General features: G+C 27.5%; 1 protein-coding gene and 1 pseudogene across 1 annotated transcript; both read right to left on the bottom strand.

Moving 5' to 3' along the window:
* LOC118046143 (hevamine-A-like) lies at positions 1-576 on the bottom strand (annotated as a pseudogene).
* A 4,850-nt stretch (positions 577-5,426) lies between these two features.
* On the bottom strand, positions 5,427-6,553 carry LOC118046144 (acidic endochitinase). Its single transcript, XM_035054941.2, has one exon. It carries the CDS (start codon positions 6,536-6,538, stop codon positions 5,648-5,650), a length of 891 nt encoding a protein of 296 aa, XP_034910832.1. The 5' UTR covers positions 6,539-6,553; the 3' UTR covers positions 5,427-5,647.
* Between the last annotated feature and the right edge of the window lie 11,470 nt (positions 6,554-18,023).

The raw sequence follows: 18,023 nt of genomic DNA, 5'->3' as shown, positions 1-18,023 counted from the left end.
CTGAGGAGCTGCTGCTAAATACACTTTTCTTCCATATTTAGATAAGAAACGAGCAAGATCCTCCCAATATAGAGTTGATCCTTGCTCGATGTCAAAATCAATGCCATCCAGAACAGCATCACCTAGAGGACGAGAAGATGATTGTCCACCTAAGAAATTGTTCCACAAGTAATCTGCAAAGTTTCTGGCATCGTCTTTAGAGGCTAGAGTATAGTTTCCAATGCCACCACCGAGAGAAAGCAGCACCTTGATCCCTTGCTGCTGACAACTCTTGATGCCACCGCTGACAATTGTACAGCCACCGTTTGCGGGGTTGCAATGTCCAGCAAGGTTCATTTCTGGGGTTTGACCATTGCCAAACTTGTTGAGAAAAGCTATGTTAACATAAGCATATCTTCCCGTGGCACATGTCTGAGCTAGGGTTCCTTCATTGCCATTTTTGACCCCAGTAGATTGAAATCCCACCAGCAGCATGAGAGGATTTAATTAGCAAAAGGACCAGGAGAGGAAGGAGAAGGAGGGTGGCTTTTGAATATTTGGCCATATTTGCCAACTACCCAAAAGGTTTGGATTGTTTTTTGTGTCTCTAATGGCAAAGGATTGCCAATTATATAAGAGCCCAAGAGGGCCTCCACTAGGAAAATTTGACCCTACGAAAGCAACATCTGCTTTGCTAGCTGTATGCATACAATTAATCGGTGAGAGGTCTCCAAGCCGAGTTGGTTGACTTCAAATAAGGAGATTTTATTCTCCAGAATCCAAATATTTTCACTTTAAAGTTTAAAAGAAATGATTTTGCACGCCTCCTCGTCAAAGATATTAGAATGAATAGTTTTTTTTTGTTTTTTTTACAAGAAAGGAATGTTAAGCTCAATTGTGCATCCAATATTAAATGTGTATTCGGTAAAGTGGGAGTAAGGTAATTTTAAAAAAATATTTTTTTAATTAAAAATATATTAAAATAATATATATTTTAGATTTTATTTTATTTTTTATAATAAGATATGAAAATTATCAAAAAAACATAAAATAATTAATTTAATAATATTTTAAATAAAAAATAGTTTGAAAAACATTTTGTAAAGCAGATTCAACACAAAAACAAGTATTTGCTAAGGATTTGTTTAACATTATTATCCAACCGTGTTTTTTATTGATAGTTTTAAATTAATATTTTATTATATTTTGATGTTTTAATATTAAAAATAAATTTATAATAATAATAAAATATTATTTTAATATAATTTAAAATAAAAATATTTTTTTAAAAAATAATATCTATAATATTTTTTATCAAACTCTAATAATGCTGCTGAAGGCTTTTGACTTACCTCCCTGTCTCATCAATTCTCACTTCATAATTAAATTTTAATTTAGTCTTCTCCAAGTACAAATAACCACATATTAACTTTTCCCACACATACAAAATAAAATAAAAATAAAATCATGAAAGACTAATAATGCTGCTGAAGGCTTTTGACTTACCTCCCTGTCTCATCACTTCTCACTTCATAGTTAAATTTTAATTTAGTTTTCTCCAAGTTCAAACAACCACATATCTAACTTTTCCCGCACATACAAAATAAAATAAAAATAAAATCATGAAAGATTCAACTGTTTGTTTTTATATTTTAAAACTATTTTAAAAAATATTTAATTTTTTTATTTTTATCTTCATTTTAAATTAATTTATTTTTATATTTTTAAATTATTTGATTTACTAATATCAAATATAACTTTTAAAAAAATAAAAAATATCATTTTAATATATTTTTAAATAAAATACATTTTAAAAAATAACTAGAAGTAGATTCTCAAATAATTGTAAAACAACTTTAACTCGAAGAAATACATGCAAGATGCAACACTCTTGTAATATCTAATAAACCCTTACATGTCAATGAAATGTTTTTTTTTTGTTTTTAATTGAACTATTTTATTGTATTTTTTTTGTTTTTAATTGAAAAATAATATATTTTTTGTTTATAAGCCGATGATGAAAGATTGCCAAGAGATTAATGTGTGATTTTTTTAAACAAAAATATTTAAAAATATAATAAAAGTTGTTTTTTAAAGTATTTTTTACTTAGAAATAAATTAAAATAATATTTTTTATTTTATTAAAATTTATTTTTAATATCAGCATATCAAAACAATCCAAAAACACTAAAATACATTTAATTTGAAGAACAAAACCAAAATTTAATAAAAAAAAAATTGAATTTCAATATCAAACACCCCTAAACAGACCAGTTTATTATTTTCTTAAAAAAAATAGTGACTAACTTATAATTTAACTTGTTACTTTTATTAATTATTCTAGCTCCCATGCCCAGGGACGGATGCTACCCAAGTGAAAAATGTTCAAACTTCCATGAAAATTAATCTACAGTGGTTATGCATTAAACTCTTTTCTCTTCCAAATCAACATTGTTCCGTATAAATTATTTTTTAAAATAAAATGTTTTTTGAAAGATTTTTTATTTTTTTTACTTTTAAATTAATTTTATTTTGATAATTTTAATATACTAATATTAAAAATATTTTTTTAAATAAAAAATATTTTAAAAAGCAACTATTACTATAATTTTTAATTACATAAACTCATTTCAGTAATAACTTGAAAAAAAAAACCTCTGCCACAATATTTAATTGCTTAAACCCATCTCAGTAATAACTTGATACAAAATTTAGTTTATAAATTTATAATATTAACTATAATTAACTTAAATAAATTTAAAATAATATTTTTTTAAAATAGTTTTTTAAACTAAAACAACTACGGATTTAATAATAGTGGTTTCCCAAAGCGCAGTGCTGTCTTTTCCATTGAAATAAAAAAACAGAGCATTTAGAAAATAAAAAATAGAGCACGAGGCAGATAGGCAACTTAGCTGAGTCAAGGCAAGGAGCATTTATGTGTTAGCTGGATAAGATTGAAGTTCAAACGTCACCGTTGTGCATTTTTTAAGGCAGATGAATCACTACAAGAAGAAAAGGCCAGAACATGAGTAGACATGCATGTTTGACAACTATAATGAATTGAACACTTTTCTCTTCTAACTTACACGGCAATAATTAACAAGAACTAATTGTAACAGGAATTTGTGAGGAGGGGAACAGTGATCCCTCCTTTTCAGCACTTTGTTTTAATTTTAATTTTTACTTTTAGATTTATTGAGGTTGATAATTTATTTTAGTTTATTTTTACGAGGTTATTTTAATTTTATGATTTGAGTTGCTAGTTTTATGGTTTAATCCGGTTGTTTCGAGTTTTTTGATACATGAAATTTTTGTTTTTAATTTTATCCTTTATTGTTGGGTTAATTGAGAATTAAACTTAATAATTTATTTTTATTTGTTTTTTTATAATGCTATCTCAGTTTCATGATCTGAAAAAAAAAAAAAAATTGATGTGTTAAACTGAGTTGACTCATGTATTTTTTTTTATTTTTTTTTAATTTTATCATTCAATATTGAATTGATTAGGAATTGAACTTCATAACTTATTTTGTTTTGTTTTTTATTAGATTATATTGGTCTCATGATTTATGTTTGACATGCTAACTCTAATTGAGTTAAGTTTTTTTATTTTTATTTTATTTTTTTAATTTTATTTTTTAATATTAAATTAATTAAAAATTAATTTTTAATATATTTTTTTATTTACTTCCATGAGATTACCACATTTTTATTATTCGAATAATAAATTTAACATATTAACTTGATTTGATTTGATTTAATTTAATTTAATAATATTATGTTATTTTAATATAATTTTTTAAATATGCTATATTGAAATTTCTTTAGTTAAATAATTTGTTCTCTCTCTCAATTATTTAGATTATTTTTAACTTCAAGTTTTTATATGTTTTTTTTTTCCAAAGAAACACGCTAACTGGAGATATTTTCTTAAACCTTTTTTTTTAAAAAAAGTTTATCTGGCTTTGTAAATTATCTAATAACAAGCCAGCTTTATAAGTCAGATTAGTTGGGCGGCTATGTGTTTGAATTCTCTCTCCTCTTTTTTTTTTTTTCGTTTTTTTTCTAACTTCTAGAAGTTCTAAGATTTTTTTGTACTAGCTGGGCATTGAATATTTCAAACACATTCAACAAAATAAACCTACCAAATTTCAATCAAATAGAAAACAAAAGTGAAAGCCTTACAAATACACCTAACAAATTTATTTTTTTGGAAGAAAACTCGAAGTTAATTTTTCAAAAAATCTCAATAATGCTATAAAACTATAATTTCCTATGCACAGTCTCGAAGACCAACTTAGAGAAATATTAAATTTATTTCTTAAAAGCTAATCAATGGATAGTTATAATATAAGAAAAAAAAATACTATGCTATGTAAGAAATTGACATAAGATAATAATTATTTTTTAAAGTTTGTTATTTACTTATTACTTATATGAGAAAAATAGGAAATATGTCTTTTGTTTTAAACAATTCACTGTTTAAATTAACCATTTACCTATTTTTATAACTAAATTTGACAATATTAAAACTATTGTTGAAATGAATAAAGCTTTGGTAACTAATAAAATTTAATACATATATAATTTTTTTAAAGCATATGAACTACTATTTTTTTCCCGTCAAGCATGACGAGTGGTTGTTATAATCAAATTATTTATTTTTTAATTGGTTTCCTTATTTAATATATATCTACATAGTTCCTGTTCATAATAAAATTGTTTTGGTTATTGCAAAAACCTTATTTAGATTTTAGAGTAGCTCTTATTTTGACTAAAGCAAATGATTAATTTATTGCTAGATTTTAGTATGTAGTATTTTTGGGATATTAAATTATGGATTTAAAAGGAAATAACCCATGGTTTAATTTCAATAAAACCGTAAGTTTTAATCTAAATAATTGATTATTAAATTCCTATTTCTTGTTCATTCTCCAGTAAAATGGGTTTTTAGCTCCGTTTGGGAACGCGGTTGAAACCGTATTCCCTCGAATTTTATTTAATTTTTTGTTTAATTTTTTTTATATTTTCAGATTATTTTGATGTGTTGATCTCAAAATTAATTTTTATAAATAAAAAAAATATTATTTTAATGTATTTTTAAATAAAAAATACTTTGAACCATGATCGCTACCATAATCCTAAAAATTCCTTTATTCGTGTTAACCTTAGTCTCGTTGATTCAATATTCATTTGTTTGACTACTTTTCTTTCTTTCACATTTTGCCTTTGAAAATGTCAGCAAATTAATATATCAAGGGATTTGCATTCATGGATCGAGTGGAAAAATTTAGACACCCCAGCTGAGTTTTGGAGACTCTAAGTCATTTGAACAACTCATAAAACATTGTCAACACCTTAGAAGGCATAAAGTTACTCCACAACCACAAGACTTTTGTTGAGCGTGATGAACAAGAAAAAAGAACAAAAAACACTATAAGGAATTCACTGGTAAATTGATTATATTTTCCTTGTCAGGGAACTGTAATTTCGTTTTATTTAGCTTGAAATTTAAGTAAACATAATATTCTGATTGCCGCATACACTCTTTAGATCAAACATGCTGTGGATATATATATATATATATATATATATATATATATATATCAAATTTATTCAGGAATCAGGAGCACACAGCATGCGGAAGAGCAGGGCTGAAAAAAATCTAGACACTGCCCTTTATAGCTGCGCTATACCCATTGTCATACTGCTTGCTCCAGAGCATAACGCCTCCATACTTTGGTGAACCCTTGATAGATGGAAGGACCTGAGAAATGAGCACATCGGGAGGGATGAATCCACCACTAGGGGCTGCCTCGGGAGCAGCAGGTAGTCCCAGGAATATTTGACTGGATTGAACTGCGGTCCATTGGTTCCATGCATTCAAGAGACCGGTAGCATCATTTACGTATTGACATGAAGGATTGTTATAGAATTGAACCCACACGTAATCAAATAGGCCAGTTTGGATTGCAGTGTCTAGACTAGCATCAGGGAAGATGCATTGTGGAGCTGCAGCTAAGTATACCTTCGTTTGTTGGCTAAAGCCATTAAGTGCCCTAGCAAGATCATCCCAGAACTGGCCTGAGACTGACTCGATGTCAAAATCAACCCCATCTAGGATGGCATCGCCTAGCGGACGTGAGCTGGACTGACCACCAAGGAAGTTATTCCAGATATAGTTTGCAACTTGCCCTGCATCGTCGGCCGATGAAAGGGAGTAGCTGCCTTTAGCACCTCCAATGGAAAGTAGCACCTTGATTCCTTGATTTTGACAAGATCTAATGTCATTGCTTATGCCGGTGCAGGTACCGGCGCTGGGGTCACAATGGGCTGCTAGGTTCAGCTCTGGAGGTTGGTCATTGCCGAATCTAGATAGGAAAGCTACGTTCACAAATTGATAGTTTCCTGAGTTACAAGTATCAGCTAAGCTGCCTTCATTGCCATCTTGGCCTTGGCCCCAATAGATGGCGATGCCTGCACCATTTGAGGGTTTGCATAAGGAGACAGCAAAGATGGATAGAAGAAGAGTAATAGTTTTTGCCTGGAAAACCATTTTGGATCTCAAGAGCTTGTTCTGTGTATCAACAATGTGGAGACTGTACAAATTTATAGCTTCCGAGCTGGACCATGCGTGTCTAGTAGAAAAGTCTGATCACCGTGGTTTGCGGGCAAGAAATTTATAGCTTCCGAGGACTATGCGTGTCTAGTTAAGTTTTATATTGTGGTTCTTTTTTAAATAATTTTTATGTTAAAATAAATATTAATAATATTTTTTTTTATTTTTTAAAAATTATTTTGATATCAGCACATCAAAATAATTTAAAAATACTAAAAATATATTAATTTGAAGTTTATAAAAAAATAAAAAAAAAATTTAATTTTTTTTAAAAATACTTTTAAAATATAAAAACAAACAAATCCTAGTAGAAAAGTCTGATCACCGTGGTTTGTGGGCAAGAAATTCATAGCTTCCGAGGACCATGCGTGTCTAGTTGAGCTTCTATTGGTATGGGTGTAGTTGTTTTTTAAATGATTTTTTATGTTAAAATATATGTTAATAATATTTTTTTATTTTTTTAAAATTATTTTTGATATAAGTACATTAAAATAATTTAAAAACACTAAAAATATATTAATTTAAAATTAATAAAAAATAAAAAAATTTAAATTTTTTTAAAAACACTTTTAAAATATATAAAAACAAACAGGTCTTTCTAGAAAAATCTGATAACCGTGGTTGGTGGGCAAGAAAAGAAATTCATAGCTTCTGATCACCGTGGTTTGTAGGCAAGAAATTGTTGCCGCTCTCATTGAAAGTATAGAAGAATTCTGCATAAAAATAATATAGACAAGAATAAAGCCTTTTTTTTCTAAGAATAATTTAAATGTTAGATTTATATGTATCTCAATTAATTTTTTAAATTTTAAGTTAATAATTATATAAGTTTTTAATTAATGGTATAAAAACTAATAAATTCAAACTAATAATATTAAAAAAAAAACTAAAAATCTAATTAGATGAATTACCTTCTTCAAAAAAAGAAAAAAAAAAGTCTCCTCTCCTTGTGTAGAGGCATATGGTTATTAAAGATCATACTGGTCTTCTCTGTTTATAATAGGAGGACCATGACGGTTTTGACTTGGCTGTCGAGGAAGATACCATTTAAGTCCCTCAGTGAGTTTCCTGGAATCAAAGGGGATAAGGAACTGTTTTTTGGACAGTCTGAAATTGGTTTCCACTTTGACGATTCCATCAAATCCATCAAAAGCAGGCTATGAATTTCTTATTTATTAAGTAATACTTTTAAAAGGTATGGGAAAACTAGGGCAGCTTTTCCATATATTTACTTATTAATATATTATAATTATAATTATAATTATATAACTGTGTTTTTCTTCTTCTTTTTTTTAAAAAATTTTTTTTAATGAATTTTTTTTATTTAGTTTATTAATGTTAATTTTTTTTATTTAATTATCAGATTTTCATGATACGGATCTCAGGTTTGATGGGTTAACCTGATTTGACAAGTTAACCTGGATTTTTTTTTTAATTATTTTTTTCATTTAGTTTAGTTTGTTAAAGTTAATTTTTTTTCTATTTAATTATCAGACTTTCATGACATGTATCTTGGACTTGACGGGTTAACTTGATTTAATGGGTTAACCCAGTTAATTCTGGGTAAACCTATTTTTTTTTCTATTTAATTATCAAACTTTCATTATTTGAATCCCAGGTTTTACGAGATAACATGGTTTAAAGGGTTAACCCAATTAATTCAATTTTTTATTCTTTTTCTTCATTAATTTTTTTTTTTCATGTTGATTTTTTTTCCTTTGTTTTTTTTTAATTAATCTATTTAATTATCACACTTTTATGACACGACCTTGTAGCAAGGCCCATATCCAATATTCTTGGATCTGGTGTTGCAGTTAGGCTCACTTAAACTTGGATCATGCAAGTTTAATGTTATTATTAATATTATAAATATTATTTTTAGGTTAGGCGTTGCAGCCGCACCCAAGATTCTTGGGTATAACTTTGCAGAAAAACTCAAGATTTTTAAATTTTTATTTTTTTATATTTTGTATACAAAAACAAATGACCCGCGGTATCGCGCGGGTCATGTAACTAGTTATTAGTTAAGTGTTGTGGTATGCGCGGACTTACTTTTAAAATATCTTAAAATTTTTAAATCTAAAAGATTTGAGTCTCACTACAACGTTGAATCCAAGAACATTAAGTTTGGTTACTATACCAAATTAAACAATAATATTTTATAATATTTTATTTATTTGTTAAAATTTTTATGTTTTTTAATCTTTCAAAAACAATTATGGATTTTCTTCGATAATAATAATATTTTATAAATTTAATAATAATAATAATTTTTAATTTTACACTTCAAATTAAATCTATGATTTTTTTTAATAATATTTATTTTCAAATTTATTAATAATATTAATTATAATAAATATAATAATATTTCTAAGATAAATAATATTATTTTTAAAATAAATAATTTTAATTATAATAAACATAATAATATTGACAACACAAAAAATTATATTTAGAAATTCAAAACTAAAAAACAATAGTCCTCCCTCAGGACCCATGTCTCTTGGTCCTCCAAGAGACATGGGTCCTGAGGCAAGACCCAACCCAAGGCTAATTGTTTTAGCATCCAAGAGAATTATAATAAAAAAAAATATTAATAACACAAATAATTATATTTAGAAATTCAAGAATATTTCTAACACAAATAATAATATTTTTTAGATGAATATTTAGAATTATAATAAAAATAATAAAATTTATGGCACAAATAATTATATTTAGAAACCCAAAAATATTTCTAACACAACTAATTATATTTTTAGATAAATATTTAGAATTATAATAAAAATAATAATATTTATAACACAAATAATTATATGAAGAATTCCAAGAATATTTATAACACAAATAATAATATTTTTTATATGAATACTTTTTATTAAAAAAAATATAATATTATTTATCACACAAATAATTATATTTTTATATGAATACTTTGAATTATAGTTTTTAATCTTTAAAAAAATAATGGTTTTTCTTCAATAGTAATAACAATATTTTTTTAATTTTATTAATGATAATGATAATAATAATAATAATTATAATTATTATTATTATTATTATTATTTTAATTATAATATTATTAATTATAATAAAAATAATAATATTCATAATACAAATGATAATATTTTTAATATTAATACTATTAATTATAATAAAAATAATAATATTTATAACACAAATAATATTATTTTTAATATTAATATTTTCAATTATAATAAAATAATAATACTTATAAGACAAATAATATTATTTTAAAATTAAATATTTTTAATTATAATAAACATAATAATATTGATAACACAAATAATTATATTTAAAAATCTAAAATCCAAAACCCAAGCACTTCGAGTCTTGCTTTAAGACCCAATGCTCTTGAGTCCTCTGTGATGACCTAATGCTTTTGGGTCCTCCACCAGGACTCAAGCTAAATGGGTCATGATGGAGGACTCAATAGAATTGGATCCTGATAGAGGACCCAAGGCTAATTGGTTCAGCACATCAAGAGAATTATAATAAAAATAATGATATGTATATCACAAATAATAATATTTTTTTCTATTAATATCTTGTATTATAATAAAAATAATAATATTTATAACACAAATAATACTATTTTTTATATTAATGCATTTAATTATAATAAAAAAATCAATATTTATAATACAAATAATATTATTTATAATATTAATAATAATAAAATTTATAATACAAATAATAATATCCCTGGGCATGGTTGCACAATAAGACCCAAGGATATTGGGTCCAGCTACCCAGCTTGACCCAAGGGTATGACTAGTCTTTTTTTGAAGTGTTTTGGGTCTGATAAATATTATTGGGTCCTGTTTGTTGGGCATGACTGTCAAGCCAGACCTAATAGTTTTTGGTAAAGGATGCAATACCCCCAACTGCAAACCCCCCCTCGTAATTGGCTGGCCCTAGTGTTCTTGCTTGAAGCCAAACACTAGGTGTCTGCTTCTAGGGCCATGCAACCTCATCAAAATCCTAAATGATCATTTTCTCCTCATTAAAAAAAATAACTCCACCCCTCAACAGTATTTACAACTCTCTATGGTATTGGCAGCCCTGCCATTATGTCTCCCCAACCAACTTTGTGTTTAGCAAAGAGCAAACTCAAACAATGAAAACACTCACAATCTACAATAATTATCTTTACAGTGCCAAAACAATACAATCCACAATGCAAACACTCATAATCTACAGTAACTCCCACTACAGTAAAACATTGATTCCTTTTAATTATGGTTAATGATAGTTATTAAGGTACTATTTGTTTTTCCAATTGAAATCGTGTTTTATGATTTTTTAATTTTTTGTTTGAAATTATTTTTTTAGTATTTTTGGATTGTTTTGAAGTGATGATATCAAAAATAATTTTTTTAAAATAAAAAAAATATTATTTTCATGTATTTCCGAGCGAAAAACACTTTAAAAAACATAAGCTAAACCCGGTACAATAGTTGACCAAGTAACTTACTAACTTGAAATTTAACTTAGAATAACTTTTTTTTTTGAAACTTTTTTTAGAAAGTAATATTGGCAAATATGAGTGACTTAACCATCAACTCATGATCTAGTTAACCTAGCTATACCCGCCTATGACTTGAACTAAGTTTCTCTTTTAACTGTTTTGGACATTGATAATTTGAGTGACTTGATATGTCATCCTATGATCTAATTGATCCAATAAAAAACCAAGTAAGACTCAACCGAGTCAGTTTTAATTTTTTTTTTTTTATCTAAAATGATAATATTTTATTAAAAAACCTATAGAATTTGATTTACCAACCTAATAACTTTATGTGATTGGCAGTCAAACACACCATTTGCTTAAAAATTTAAATTTATTTTAGCTTAAAATTAGTTTTTTAATTGTTTTTATGTGATAATATTAAATATTAATTTTAAAAATTAAAATAATATTATTTTAATATATTCTTAAATAAAAAATATTTTAAAATTTTACGGCCCTTCCCGGTCATACTTTGAAGAAGGGAAGACATCAGTAATTCACGTGAAAACCTTGTCATTCTATCCAGACTAGTGCTCCTCTCGACCACTGCCTTGGAGTTAATAATAATATATCCTCAATATACACACTTTTTTCCGTATTGTATTTTCAATCTTGTGTTAAAATCATAAAATTTTCCCCTGTTCTAGAATTTATTTTCTTTCAACAATGCATATACTAAACTAGTAATAATCAAATTAAAAAAAAACCTAAATTAATCTAGATCATCAAAAAATATAATTTTGTTTTATTTAGTGTAGGATCAAGTTCAAGTATACAGTCATATGTTTTATTGCTAACAGGTGAATGCTAACCCAGAATAACATAAGATGATAGCATGAAGAGTAGGCTGCAATACTCTTGTTTGATAATGTAGTTATGGTTGTTTTTTTAAATAATTTTTTGTGTTAAAATATATATCAATGATTTTTTTTATTTTTTAAAAATTATTTTTAATATCAGCACATCAAAATAATTTGAAAGCATTAAAAATATATTACTTTAAAATTAATAAAAAAAATTTAAATTTTTTAAAAAATATTTTTAAAATACAAAAACAAACAGGCACGGTACTTTATAGCTGCACAGTGCACTGTACCCATTGTCAAATTACGAAGAGGATCTGACTTTGGTTTCATTGCCTTTGGCTGCTTCGGTGCCCAAACTCTCTGCAAATTTGGAACCCAGCTAGCGAAAGATGCAAATTTTCTTGCCCTCTGTCTCCTAGTTTGAGCATCAATGAATTTTCGAGCATGCTCCTCCCGATTCATCCCTTGGGAGCTTTGACACTCATTTTCCACCTGTCTAAGGGACTCATCTTCTGCTGAAACTGAGTCATTGATTCTATTATCATCATCCATTTCATCTCGTTCTATTTCTTCTCTCCGGGTTTGATTACTGTCCTCACTGTTGAGGACAGAATTAGGCCATTCATCTTCCTCGGAGAGCAACAATAAAGTCCATTTTTTGTAGATTTTGTGAACAGCACCACCGAGACTCTGACGGTGCCTGAAAACGTGTGCATTCAAACATATAATTTAGCTATGCTTATCTTCTTTCTCCATCAATGATGAAAAGCGCACATGCGAACTGAAAATAACATGTATGCATAGTATGGGGAGAAAATAGATTTCAAATGAATATTCATCTGCATTACTGTTTCAATGACAACATAAAACAATACTCCATAGAGGGCTTCATGGGAAGGGAATTCCAGAACACAGAGCAGTTACGTTCACTAAATTGACATGCTATGAACCATATGAATAATTTGAAAGCAGATCCCAAAATCGATGTTCCCATATCAATGAAAGAAGCCCCTCCAACATTTGGGCTTTAGGAAATGGTACAGACACAGATTAATACACGATAAAAGAAAGAAGAAATAGCAGGCACCAGGAATTCCCATTTTGCACAGCACCAAACTATAAACAACAGTACACTTCAGAAATTCTCGAAAGGTGCTCAAAAGTTGATTGTTTCAGGAATAAAAACTGTGATGTTTGTGCAGAGATATGAATGCCTGCCTTTTATGATCTTTCCCACGTATGCATCGAGGCTCCAATCATCAAAGAAGCCTCCCTTCAGATGGCATTGAATGGTCTCTAAAAGCAAGCAAATGTCGGCATGCCAGTATGGATTAAGTAATATTTGGTGGGAGGATAGAGTAGAAGTGCCAGTATGGGCAATTTTCAAACCTGCACCATTTGCTAATTGAATATGATCTTGGCTAGTACAGTCCTCATTTCAAATATGAATGTTGTTGGGACTTGGGATCATTGGTTAAATAATGAATGGCTCCTATGTCGGGATGCCACTTAGCATCAGCATGCTGATGTGTGGCAGCAAGAAAGGCTTGAGGTTGGGGATTGTGGGATTGATCCTGGTACTTGAGATATCAACACAATGATAGCATTTAAGGGTGTTATGACCTGGTTTGAGGCATGCCTGACAAATAAAAGAAGAAGATGATGGCTAATCATGGATGGTGGACAGTGTTGAATTGGGCGAGACTGTGTATGAGGGGGTAATTTGGTGGCCATATTCACGGAGGCATCAACTTCAATGATGCCATGATGTTGATTGATCTGTGACTTAGCAACGAGAAGCAACAAAAATGTTCATCCAAGGAGACCTATTCTGAACAAGAAATAATTGTGGAGACCAATGAATCAAACTCTTGACCTGCAAGAACATAAGTGAGAATATCATCAGATGTAAAAGGGTGACCATCGAGGACATAATACTTTTACAAGCAGTGGAAAGCTGAGGGCGAAGTTGAATAGATTTAACACAGGAAATGGATGAAAAAATGTGTTCAAGACCATGCCATACATCAACTTCCAGCCGTTCAAGATTTATAAGTGTGGTTGATGTTATTTTTTTAAACTATATTTTATTTAAAAATATATTTAAATAATATTTTTTACTTTTTAGAAATTATTTTTTGATATTAACCTATCAAAATAATTTAAAATATTAAAAAAAATATTATATCAAATAAAAAAATAAAAAAAATTAATTTTTTTTAAAAATATTTTTAAAATACAAAATTAAAGAGTAACTTCATTAAAAAAAGCATTTACAGTGGAAAGGACTAGCCACCAGGCATATTGCGGATTTGGTATTTTAGTAGTAGTACCAGGAGGGGGATGAGGGCCATCGATTTCCCGAGGATGGGGCTAAATAGTGCTATCAAAATACCCAAAAATAGATTGGCCACACAGAAATATGATCTAGGTCAAATTTTACAGTAATTGTGAAAGGAAAACTGGTTAGGGATGGAAGAGGAGAAGGAGTTGCTGTGGTGGAAGAGGCAATTAGAAAAAAAAAAAAATGAAACGTCTTTAATGGTACTCTCATACCATGTAGAAAATAGCTATTATACAATACTCTAAATGAGAATTATTGGTACCCCGCACCCAAAAGTACTGTGAAAATAATAATTCACATTCCATTTCTCTTTTTTATTTTTCCCCAACTTTCCCTTTTTTTTTTTTTCAAAATCACTTTCCTTTTTTTTGTCAACTTTCCTTTTTTTTTTTTATCAACTTTCCTTTGTTTTTTTTTTTTCTAAAATTATTTTTATTGATTTTACTTTTTAAATATTGAGCTGGTTAAAAAATTTTACTTTGAAATTTTTTTCTTTTAAAATACTATGGATTTCTGCGGTGTTTTCTCACATAGTTTTTATTTTTTTATTTTTTATTTTTTATTTTTCAAAATTATATTTGTCAATTTTTTTTTAATATTTTAGTTTCGTAATTTTTTCCTTTAAAACATTGTTGATTGCTATAGTATTTCTCCACATGTTTTTTTTTTAATGTTTGTTTTCATGATTTTCTCTAAAATTATTTATTTTATTTTATTTTTTTAATATTGAGCTAGTTAAAAATTACAGTTACAATATATAACGAAAGCACTGTAACTTTTTTTGCAAATTACTGTGGATTGCTACATTGTTTTTTCTCACATGGATTTTTTCTGTTTTGTTATGTTTTTTTTTTTCTAAAATTATTTTTATCAATTTTATTTTTTTTAAATATTAAGCTAGTTAAAAATTACAATTACAAGTTTTTCCTATCAAAACACTATGGATTGATACAATTTTTCCTCATATGGTTTTTTTTCCAGTTTCTTTTGTGTTTTCATTTTTTGTAATATTTTTTTTAAAAAATTATCTTCATCGATTTTTTTTTTAATATTGAGTTAGTTAGAATTTAACTTTATAATAAAGCTTAATCATGTGGGGAAAGCAATGAAACTTTCCTTACAAATCATTATAGATTGCTACAGTGTCTCTCCACATGGTTTTTTTTTTCTTATAATTTTTTCAAAATTATCTTTGTCAATTTTTTTTTTAATATTGAGCTGTTTGAGAATTACAATTACAAGTTATTACAAATAAAGCTAAATCATGTGGGGAAGTACTGTAGCTTTCATCACAAAACATTGTGAATTGCTACAGTGTTTCTAACATGATTTTTTTTTTCTCTTTTTTTGTGTTTTTTTTTCTAAAATTGTCTCTATTAATTTTTTTTTAATATTGAGTTAATTAAGAATTTAGATTTGTAATTTTTTTTCTTTAAAACACTATGGATTGTTGTAGTGTTTTCCTATATGAATTTTTTATGATTTTTTTCAAAATTATCTTTGTCATTCTTTTTTTAATATTGAGTTGGTTAAGAATTATAATTACAATAAGGCTAAATCATATTGGGAAAGCATTGTAGTTTTTCTCACAAAACACTGTGGATTGCTACAGTATTTCTCTAAATGGTATTTTATTTTATTTTATTAGGGAAAGCGCTGTAGTTTTCTTAATAAAACATTGTCAATTGCTGCAACGTTTTTCCTCATGGGTTTTTTTCTTTCCAAAATTATCTTTGTTGGTTTTTTTTTTAATATTAAGTTGATAGAGAATTTAGCTTTGTAATTTTTTTTTTGCTTTTTATTAACAGAAAAGCTAAATCATGTGGCGAAAGCACTGTATCTTTCTTCACAAAACAATGTGGATTGCTACAAATCATTTTGTTCAGTCTCTAAGTTTTTTTTTATCACTAACACAACCTCTTTTTTTTTTTTTTTTTTTTTCCGTGATGAAATATTTGGTCCATCATACCTTTAGTTTCTATTACTTATGTAGCGTTGGTTCACAATTATAACACCATCAAGTGCATTTATTTTATAAGCCCGCGGCAACGTGCGGGCACGTCATCTCGTTTTATATTAGAATTCCTCGCTGTTTTAAAAACAACTCGAAAGTATGTTTGTTTCTGTATTTTAAAAGTATTTTTGAAAAAAAATGAATTTTTTTTTATTAACTTCAAATTAATATGTTTTTAGTGTTTTCAAATCATTTTGATGTGCTGATGTCAAAAATAATTTTTTAAAAATGAAAAAATATCATTGACATGCATTTTTGTATGAAAAGTTATTTGAAAAGCAACCAAAACCATACTACCAAACAAGCTCAGTTGACATAAACTAAGTAAATCATGTCTGACTTAATAACATTATCAAAATATTTATGATATAATTCAATATATAATCCAATTAGATGCTCATATTACTAAGTTACATTAACTCACAACTTATAAAGTTACTTCCACTTACAAATCACTCTGGGAGTATTTGACAATTATGATAACGGTTTCTTTTTAAAATATTTTTTACTTGAAAATATATTAAAATAATAATTTTTTTAATAACACACCAAAACAAACAAAAAATATCAAGAAAATTAATTTAAAGTAAAAAAATATTTTTTTTTAAAAACAATACCACTGCAAAAATATACATAGCCTTTTATTTGTTCATAAATTTGATTTTTTACATTTTTAAATAAGGATAAAAAATAATATTTATTTTATTTATTTCTAATCAAGTTTTACTTCAATCGATGATGAGATCAGGCAGATTAATGAGGTTTTAATTAAGCTTCATTGAATCAATTATTTTATATAATTTGATTGTAAATCCGGTCCCAATACCCGCACCTTAAACCTTTTTTTCAAGCTCTTGTATGGGAGTGTGGTCCAAATACTCACTTCCCCTCGTTGCATCCATCCCCTTTTCATAGTTGAAGTTGAGCTTCTGCATCAAGTAAACTTTCTATCTCAAGCTGCATGGGCTGCAATCATATAGTCGGAATTATGGTGAAGAAGTAACCAGAAAAAAATATTGAAAGCAAATCAAATATTTCTTTTAGTTGTTGGCTGTGTAGTGTGAAAAATGTAGGGTTTTGAGAAAAATCTTATAATTATTCAGAAAACAAATGGAACACTTTGTTTTTCTTAAATTACTAATTATACGTTTTACTGCCTTTGCCTTCCATGCTCTAGATGGGAATAATGGAAAGTGGAAAATGTTTTCAGTTGGGTTTAGGTCTTTAATAGAGTTTTCTGAGTGTCAAAGAACCATCTCAACCTAAAAGTTTAAGCTTTTAGGTGAGGTCCTAGGATATGATTTATATTATTCTCTAACACATCCCTTTAAGGGGAAGTTCTTTGCGCTTGAAACTTGCAAATATTCATTTTACTATGTGTTTAATTTTTATCAAATAAATAAAGATGATGAGATTTGAACTCGTGACCACTTGATCAGTAAGACTCTGATACCATGTCAAAGAACCATCTCAACCTAAAAGCTTAAGCTTTTATGTGAGATCCTAAAAATATGATTTATATTATTCTCTAACACTGGACAAGTGGTTTATACTCTATACACAGTCCATGGACTTAATATTAAATTTATTTCTTAAATGCTAATCAATGGATAGTTATAATATAAGAAAATAATAATAAAAAAAACATACTAAGCTATGTATATAATTGACATTTAAGTCCCTCAGTGAGTTTTTTGGAATCAAAGGGGATTAGGGATTGTTTT

The sequence above is a fragment of the Populus alba genome, chromosome 15 (genome assembly GCF_005239225.2).
Source record: "Populus alba chromosome 15, ASM523922v2, whole genome shotgun sequence".
In the NCBI taxonomy this organism is placed as follows: Eukaryota; Viridiplantae; Streptophyta; class Magnoliopsida; order Malpighiales; family Salicaceae; genus Populus; species Populus alba.
This window is presented reverse-complemented; position numbering and strand designations above follow the sequence as displayed.

What these genes read in the sequence shown, in the direction of transcription:
- LOC118046144 (XM_035054941.2), bottom strand. Translation starts at nt 6,538, where the DNA reads ATGGTTTTCCAGGCAAAAACTATTACTCTTCTTCTATCCATCTTTGCT.